Raw genomic sequence first — 9,200 nt, forward strand, 5'->3', positions numbered from 1 at the left:
GCCGCGGTGCCCCGGCTCACCGGCCCGCCGGAAACGCGGCCCTGTCATCGGGGGTGCCGGCCATGGAGGGCAAGCGGCCCACGGAGGACGAGCAGGCCACGCTGGCCTGGATGGACCGAGCCCTCGACGTGGTCAGCGCGGGGACAGGGACGGGACGGGGACGGGGACAGCAGCGATGGACTCTCCCCGCCGCGGCCTTGGTTGTGGGGGGAGGCTGGTAAGGGTTGGCTCGGGCCGTTGGCGCCGTGGCCGGGCCCTTGGAGGGTCTGGGTGAGAGCAGCTATTTATTTATATGCGCCTTTATATATTTATGTGCTCATTGATCCGCGTGCTTGTGTCGCGCAGGCCCGGGAAGCGCTGGAGCACGGCGAGGTGCCCGTGGGCTGCCTCCTGGTCCGCGACGGAGAGGTGCTGGGCCAGGGCCGGAACGAGGTGAACGAGACCAAGAACGTGAGTGGGGAGAGCGCCGTCCCCGCGCCTCCCGCGTGGGAATTCTGCGAAGGGGAGAGCGCCGTCCCCGCACCTCCCGCGTGGGAGCTACGCGAAGGGGAGAGCGCCGTCCCCGCGCCTCCCGCGTGGGAGCTACGCGAAGCGCCCACCGCGCGTTCGGAGCCAGATCGGTGGAGCGGCGCGGGAAGGGAGCGCTTCTCGAGAAAGCCGTGCCAGGGATGTTAGTGCTGCGTTGTAGGAATCTTGTGCTGATAAATGGGCAGAAAATAACTGAAGAGGCCGGTGACAAAATCAGAGTAATATGTTAAAAGTACTATGAAAGCTTCCGGCCTCTTTTATGTTAGGGTTTCCTGGAGGGATGTACTTAAATCCACCTAGCGTGATTTCAGAAAATGTGAGAACAGTAAACTGATAATATCCTTCTCTCTTTCTGATCATTCTAGTAATTCTCTACATCCTTTGCAGTAAGAGTTAATTCATCTTTCTTGAGAGCAGTTATCTAGAACTGTGTGTTGTATTCCAGCTGGACTTTATCCTATGACTTGTTTGATAACAAGAATATTTTCCTCTCTCCCTGGAAATAATTCTATCTCTTCTTAACCTGCCTGTGTCTTCAATGCTGTTTTATCTTATTTATTTATTTATTTTAATTTTGTCATTAAGACCAGCTGCTTCTTGACTGATATTCTGACACTTTCTCTTCTAGTGGTACAAAATGGGTCTTGGAACATTAACACTAGCAAGTTCCCTGCAGACCAACATATCCTCTTTCAATACAACTTCTCTCCTTTGTTTGTCCACTTTTCATATATTATGCTGTTTTCCTCAGGCTGAGTAAAAACTTCCAGCAGAGTGTTATGCTGGATGCATTGCAAAAGCCTGGATAGAGAAATCAGTGGTGTTTCTCTTGCCTTAAAAAAAAATCTGTTCAAGAAAATTATTACTTATGTAAATCCATGTTGTGTTTTATTTCATTTCCCTTTTAAATACTTGCCTTTATTTCACCTTCACAGTTTGTCCTGTTGCCTGTTTTGCTACCAAGACTAGCTTGGATCTGTAGACATCAGATCCTATTTCCTTCTGTTCTTAGAGTGACTCTGCTCTGACAGGTTTCAGTCATGTGGTGCTCTCCCTTCATGTATTAAAAGCTTTGCTATGGGATCGGCAGCTTCACATGCCAGCTCTTCAGTATTTTATGATGGATGTGATCTGTCGCCTTGTTTTTGCCCTTTTCTCCCCTCCCACCTGATTTCAGCGTTTTAATATCTTAATTCTGTTTGTGTCTCATGTGATATAATTTTGGCTTCCACACTTTTATTCCACCTTCCCAACTTACTGAAAAGGTCACCCTTATTGAAAAAGCAAAATACTATTTTTTTTGAGCTGTACTATAATTATATGCAAGCCTAATCTCAATAGCTGTACTGTCTTTTCATATATTTTTTTCCTCATGGTGTTGTGTTTTCACTGTTTATATAGTTTATTTTGCAAGGACTAACTCAGCTTGACTTTTGGTGATTCTTCCTATAGCCTTTCTTTTCTGATCTCCAAATTATAGCCTTGTAATGTTGGGCTTTCTCTCCTATCAAAATTCCCACTTCAAAAAAAAATCTATTTATTCAGTTAGGTTTGTAGTCTTCCCCTAGATTCTCCCCTGCCTTTGTTCAGGATTCAGATTGCCACCAGGCTTTATGTCTGTCAAATAAATTCTGTGTCTCCTGTATGATCTGATAGAATGGATTTAGGAGCAGGGAGTGTCCTCCTTCTGCCTTCTTTTGTCTTGTTCCTGAACTATTCATTCTGGTGAAAAAATTTACTTGTTGAAAGTTTTCAGATTTTTCAGTCTGTCTCTTGGCTGCCTGCATACTTTTGCTGCTCCACATGTCCATAGAAAAATACATTAGCATCAGAGAGACTGCTACTCATTCTGTGGGAATAATTTTCAAAATTCTTCTAGACAAATTTGAAGGAAGTGTATGTCCGTACAGCTGCATTTGTTTTATAGCTTTTTCTTAGGAATATGGATCTAGCATTAGCATTTCACAACAGTTAGGCCTGTCACTGCTTGCATTCATTGGGCAACAACGCAACAAATATCTGCGCAAGACGTTCATTTTAAATAGCCTGATGGTAGCTGTATCAATACTGTGTTCCCTCTGGCAGCTCCCATGCTTTCTTGCTCACATTCTTTCCTAACACCAACCTTAACGTTTTCTTCATGGTAATATAAGTGATCTTTCCCAACTAGAATTCTTTGGCATCTTTATTCTCATGTATGATGCAATCATACACTTCCCACTAAAATGCTTTCTGTTTTAGGTACCCTGTTGGTACATGCAAGCTTCTCATCTTTGTTATCTCCTCTTGGGTCACTGTAGCTTTTGTCTTTGCCCACAGCATCTTGTAAGCACAAGATGTGATAACTGAAAATGAATTATTGTTCCCATTCATAAATTACTAATGATGCCACAAGATAATATAGAGCTTTGAGCTTTAACTCCCTCTCCTTGTTAATTCTTCTCTAAGATTTAGAAAGTAAACTTTTTTGGTGAGAGATGGTGTCTTTATTTGTCTATAAATTCTTTAGCAGAGTTTGGGGCACTATTTTAATAATGTCAAAGCCCTGTGACATTTTTTTTTGTCCATGACATCAGCTTCAAATAATTTATTCTTGAAATATGATTTGCCACTTTCTAAGAATGTTTTTTTTTTTTGTCTTGCTACTCTTATGTGCTTTAGTTTCCTTGACTTCAAAATAATATATAGGGCTGGACAAAACAAAACAAAACAAAACAAAATAAAAACAAACAAAAAAAAACAAACAACGACAAAAAAACAGACTTACAGAAGGATATAAATCGAGTCAGTGGCCCAAAATGAAAATTATCTTTTCCAATGTTATTTTACACTCCCAGGAAGTCAAATAAAAATGAGAGTCTAGTCCTAGCTCAATCGAAAATAATATTGTAAAAACTAACTACCTGGTTCAGTCTTCCCTCCTATTTTGTCTCTAAGAGTGACCATCCTTAAGGAAGGAGTTTGGCACACAAGAAAAGGGTAAAGTAAACCTTTCCCTTGCTTATCCTTTCCACTTTAGTGAGTGCGCAGATTAGGGCCTTCCAAAGCCTGAGACTGCACTGGGATCATAGTTTTTGAGAGCTGTCTGTGCCCATATCCTCCATGAATTTGTCTAAGCCTTTTTTTGAACTCATTTATGGTTTTGGCTTCCATAGTATTCTATGACAATGAGTTCTACAATTTAATTATGTGCTTTGTGAAAGAGCACTTCCTTTTGTTTACTTTAAATTTGCTGCCTGATAATTTCATTGCATGTCTACTTGTTATAAAAAATAATAAATCACAGTTTACTGTTTGAGTTTTTTTTTTCTATATTTTTCACATTTTTATAAACCTCTGCCATAGTTTTCACTGCCTTAACTTAAAAAGTGAATGACTATTTCTGATGAGAAATAATACAGTATGCATTATTTAAGACGTAGATGCACTGGAATCTACTCTATGCTGTAATTATCTTTTTTTTTTTTGGTCTACTTTTCTGTGCCATTGCTGTACAAGCCAGCAAAATTTACGGTAGATGCATGGCTGTTCTAACTTGTATTCTCAAGGTCAGCAGAAGCATTAAAGCTACGTTGTATGTTCAGTATAAGACAATGTCATAGTTAGAGACTTTTTTTTCTTCCAGAAACAAAGGCTTATTGCTTATATGATTTCAGTTCATATTCGGAATTGAAAAGTTAAAAAGTTAATATAATGTTTGTTTCCTCTGTTTTGGGGAGCACAAAATTAGAATAGCCACAATTTATACTTGCTATTTACATAGTAGTTCAAGAGGATTGTTCTGCTGGGGAGCATTGCACCTTGTGGGTTTGTAAGGTGTATTTGCTAACACTTCAGCTGATGGGATCTCATTTATTTGATTAGAAAACCTGTATGACAGCATTTCTTCACTATGTCTGGAGAAAAGATGTTTGTGTATTGATTCAGACCCACATTTTCATTTTGAAGGGTTTCATTATTGTGTGAGTTCAGATCATAAGTGTACTCTTGGAATGAATTTCTTGATTGTCTCTGTGTGCTTTGGTTTGTGCCTCAGAGCTGCCAAGCTGTCTTCATTTCAGATGAAACTATACTGAAAAGATGCATGCAGAGAGCACATGACAAACTCCAGCTACTAATGGCAATTCAGCCCACATGAATGAACAAGAGCCAGTCCAGGCTGAACTCCCCTGAATTGGTGTCAAGTCCTCAGCACTATTTTGCTGTACAGAAACACCCCTATTACACTGTAGCGTTTGCTAATACAGGTATAGGCAACGTGCATCTCTGTAGGAGCTTTAAAATCGTGTGTTTATTTTAATAATATTAAGCTTATCACTAACTTATACATGGGTCCTTTGCCATACATTGTAGAGCATCTCACAGTTACCACCGCAGATCTGCACAGAACCATGACTTCATAAATTCACGGATTGAGAATAAGTTATCTAAGGTCACACAAAGATACACGTAGCAGAGATAGAAGTACCATTTGGCTTGCTGAAGTCTCGGTCCGATGCCAATCAAACTATTCTTTTTTCAGAAAGGATTAAAAGAAGGAAAATACAGCCTTAATTGAAATAAGCACTAGGCTCGATGACTGGAGAGACCTTTCATGAGTAGTGTTTTGTGGTATTTTTGCTGTGACTTTTGATAAGCAAAACATATTGCTGCAGACATTACAGAGCATAGGAATGATAATTTTTTTTCTCCCTGCAAATAAAGTCAACAATTACTCTCTTCTGTTCAGGTTTTTGTGTTACACTTACCACTATGGTCCATGAGATACTAGTCACTCAGTTGTCCTAACAACAAAGAGAAATCTTTTATAAAGACCTTTTATTTTTTTTGCTGTATGCCGCAGTCCCTGCCTATTACATGAGTGACTTACTGTGAATGTACCTGTTCTCAGGCAGCATTAAACATAATGCACATGCACAAATTAAAAATACCTTGCCTGTGTGGTAGATGAAGTAATTACAGAAACAGGCTGAAATTAGGGCCTAATTCACAGTATTTTCACTCTGGGCACACACTAACATTTTTAGAGGAAAAGAATGGCAGCAAAGGGACCAGTGTCTTACTACTGCCAGAGCAACTCATCTGTCCCACTCTTGAAGGCAAACTGAGGACTCGATTGGTGCTTCCAGTGGGGCTTGTGTAGCCCTTACACCTCAGTGAGAGCCCACATGTCTTGTCTGATTATGCAGGCCTGGCAGAAAGGAGACCTCTGAGCTGACTCCTCTGCCTAGAAGCAGGTAGAAGAAATTGGCTTGAGCTTCTGGATTTTGTGCATGCTTTATAAGAGACTGAAGGTGAATATTTAGTTATTAGGATTCAATACTTCTGCAATTTGGCCTGCATGAGACTGGAAGTGTGTTTTCATTAAGCCATTTCTGTGCCTTGAACCAGCAGAGAGGTGAGACAGAAAGAGACCTCTCCAGAAAACATGACATTGTTACTCTAACAAAAGTGAGAATAATTGGATTGCTGATAGATTAGATGTCAGGCCACTGTACCTGTGAATTAAAAGGGAAGTAATTTTAAAGCATGGCATTTTATTTCATTTCTATGTGTATAAATGAGGCTGTTAAAGTGACAAATAATGCAAATCTTAATAAATGGTTGTTTTTTGTTTCCTAGGCTACTCGACATGCAGAAATGGTGGCAATTGATCGAGTCCTTGAATGGTGTGAACAAAACAATGAAGTTTATCAGGAGGTATTTCCAAAGTTAGTACTGTATGTAACCGTAGAGCCTTGTATCATGTGTGCGTCTGCCTTGCGCCTGATGAGTATCCTTTTTATTCATGCTGTCTGTGGAACTATGTCAGAGTGCTGCTCGCTTAGGAATGAGCCAATGGAGAAGTGTTTGACACTTGGGCAAAGCCACAATAAGGACCATCTTGCTGTCTGTGTGTGCCACTATTTACTGCGTGGCAAATAATGAAAGATATAAGAATGAAAGGCAAAAAGGTATCGTTATGACAAACAATGGTTTCTGATAGGGATGTGAAAATACATTTCAGAAATATATTACTATGTAAAATCATCTTATATTGGTCCAGTGTTCAGTTTTGTATAAACAAAATAGTTCAAGAATTCATACAATATGGCTTCCTGCGTTAGGATTTATGCTCCTCTTCTGAGGAAGGCTGGATGTGCTTCTTCAGTGGTACATCCTGTATTGTTCAGAAATGAGTTGTAATTTTAGAAAGGAGGAATCTGTAGTACAGACTAGTTTAGCTTAAAAAGCAAAAGCACATTTTAGTGAGGTTAGTGACCGCTAAAATCAGGCTACTCTACTTCCCGTGCTTTCTTTTCATTTTAACTTAATTCCTTAACTTGTTCTTATAAATTCCACGAGTAATATACGGCTGTAAAAATGAGCGATTTGGAGGCTGTGGCTCCATCGTGAACATTGCTTCTGGTGACTTGGTAGACACAGGAGAACCATTTGAAGTAAGTTATGCAATGTTTTCAGTTGGGGTGCTACGTGTAGTCTGGTTGCCAGATTTGGAGAATGTCATGTATCTGTTTAAGAGGACCCACATGAAGGATGATCAATAGTCCTGTAAACTTGATTTAACAAGAAAAGAATGTAAAAACCAAACTGAAGCAAAACCAAGCTTCTTTAAAGTAAAGAAGATTGAGGAAAAGCCTAATAAATATTTAAAAGGATGTATCAAAGAGGAAAGAATTCAGGGGTTGATGTAAAAATAAATATGTCTAAAAGATGCTCAGTACTCAAAATAGTAAGTGTAAGCTACAGGAGAAAGCATATGGGAAAATATTTTGAACTGCAGAATGTACAGACATAATCAATAAAGATCAAATAACATTAACTTAGTAAGTTATTGTTTCTTAGCTGATTTTCTGAGTTTATCCATATACAAGGTAAAATTCATTAGCTTAGATTACCTACTTCATGTAGCTCAAAATATATTTGGACTGCAAAAGTAGCAGAAAGAGATTTAGTTTGGACATCAGGAAACTTGCTGAACAATAAGGATATGGACACACTAGAACAGAGTGCCTGGGCAAAATGAGAGGCAGCTCTCTAATTGAATGTGATTCAGTGTTTCTGAAAAAAAGCTAGACAATCAGTGGAGGCATAGTAGGTGCACATCAGTACCTCAAGCACAGACTTTATAGCATTATGAAACTATATACACACACACACACATATAAAAACCATAAGCACACGTACATATGGGTAGAGATTATTATAGCATATTTAGCACATTATACATAGTCGTAGATTATCCCACCTTGTAGATGGCCACCTGTAGAAGAAGACTGATTAGATACTCCTTAGAGTTCTTTCCAGATTTAACATTTTTGGTTTAATGAATATAAAAAGTAAGTAATACATTTCAGTACATGTGAATAAACACTAAAGGTTTCTTGAGTCTCAGAAAGCATTTCTGTCAGAATGACTTCACTATCTGGCAGTCTAGTGTATACAAATTGAGCATCTTTCAGGGAGGTTATTTGTGAGACTGAATTTAGATAGTCAGAACTGAAGGAATGTTCTTTTGATAACAACATTGGCAGGTGGTATTTAATTTCCCTAATCAAAGAAAGAAAAAGAGTCATTTTACTACATACCCTTCCTTTATTCATCTAGACAATGGCATGGGGATGTATGTAGTATAATTCATTACCTTCTAAAGCAGGTGCATGTTCTTTTAGTGCCAGTGGCATTAAATGCTTTGTCATTAATGTTCGTGGCCTGGAGAAATATTTCAGAAGGGTCTAAAAGACCTGAGATGTGACTGTTAGGAATAAAGAATAGCTCTGAAGAGGATTTTTTTCTGATAGGAATCTTATCTACAAATACCCAAATGTCTGTCTCTTGCATTTCCAATGCTTCTCATTCATATGGAATAAGTTGGAAATACATCAGTAAGAAAGAAATTAGAGATTGCATAAACTTTCTACTTAAGTTACTAGAAAAGTTCGTTTTACTTTAAGTTTGAGTAACTAGACATTATTTATTCTCCTAAGCCTCGACATTTTGTTTTTCAAATCTATTAGGTCCGCTTCAACCTGGAAAGGAGATTTTCTGACCCCAGATAGTTAGAGGTCCATGTTAAATGAGCAGAATAGACAGTGCAGTTTTTATAACCATTTCGTATGTAAAGCTTCACTGTTAAGCTTACAATATGTTATTTTCAGATTCTTTTATGATGCTTTTGTTCTAATTTGAACAGTGCTTTTCTGGCTATCGTGCGAAAGAAGCTGTGGAATTGTTACGAGCTTTCTACAGACAAGAAAATCCCAATGGTAGGTTTCATGTTTATGGATTTATTTTGATCCTGACCTAACTGAAAAGAATGCTGGCATTGATGTTATTGTAATTAATTTCTGATGTTTTGTTTCTGTTTTCTTGGCAGCACCAAAATCAAAAGTACGGAAAAAAAAACACCGTGATTTGTCCGGCACTGATGGAATACAGAAACCTACAGAATAACAATATGTAAAGATTTCTTCACTGTCCTCCTATTTTGGATTTTTTCTTTAAATTAAATTATATTAAATATGTTCTCTATGACATTTTTATTAAAGGGATACTTAGTAAAAAGCACCTTGCTTTTCAACAGCAAATATTTGCTTAGGTGCATAAGTAAATCTCTTGGAAGATCACATCATAAGCTCATCACAGTCCTTGTTTGAATATTTAGGAATCAA

General features: G+C 38.7%; 1 protein-coding gene across 1 annotated transcript; it reads left to right on the plus strand.

Moving 5' to 3' along the window:
* The first annotated feature begins 54 nt into the window (after nucleotides 1-54).
* ADAT2 (adenosine deaminase tRNA specific 2) lies at nucleotides 55-9,000 on the plus strand. Its single transcript, XM_088522774.1, has 6 exons — nucleotides 55-131; nucleotides 346-450; nucleotides 6,151-6,301; nucleotides 6,862-6,968; nucleotides 8,723-8,795; nucleotides 8,906-9,000. The coding sequence occupies exons 1-6, from the start codon at nucleotides 63-65 to the stop codon at nucleotides 8,980-8,982; spliced, it is 582 nt and encodes a 193-aa protein (XP_088378900.1). The 5' UTR covers nucleotides 55-62; the 3' UTR covers nucleotides 8,983-9,000.
* Nucleotides 9,001-9,200: the final 200 nt, after the last annotated feature.

Source organism: Tinamus guttatus, unplaced genomic scaffold, assembly GCF_059628265.1.
Source record: "Tinamus guttatus ecotype Peru unplaced genomic scaffold, ASM5962826v1 Tinamus_guttatus_pri_ptg000164l, whole genome shotgun sequence".
Taxonomy (NCBI): domain Eukaryota; kingdom Metazoa; phylum Chordata; class Aves; order Tinamiformes; family Tinamidae; genus Tinamus; species Tinamus guttatus.

Excerpts from the sequence above, each read along its gene's own strand:
- ADAT2 (XM_088522774.1), top strand. The coding sequence starts at position 63 with ATGGAGGGCAAGCGGCCCACGGAGGACGAGCAGGCCACGCTGGCCTGG. Across the intron at positions 451-6,150 it reads AGGTGAACGAGACCAAGAAC|GCTACTCGACATGCAGAAAT; the intron begins GTGAGTGGGGAG and ends TTTGTTTCCTAG. Across the intron at positions 6,969-8,722 it reads ACACAGGAGAACCATTTGAA|TGCTTTTCTGGCTATCGTGC; the intron begins GTAAGTTATGCA and ends TAATTTGAACAG.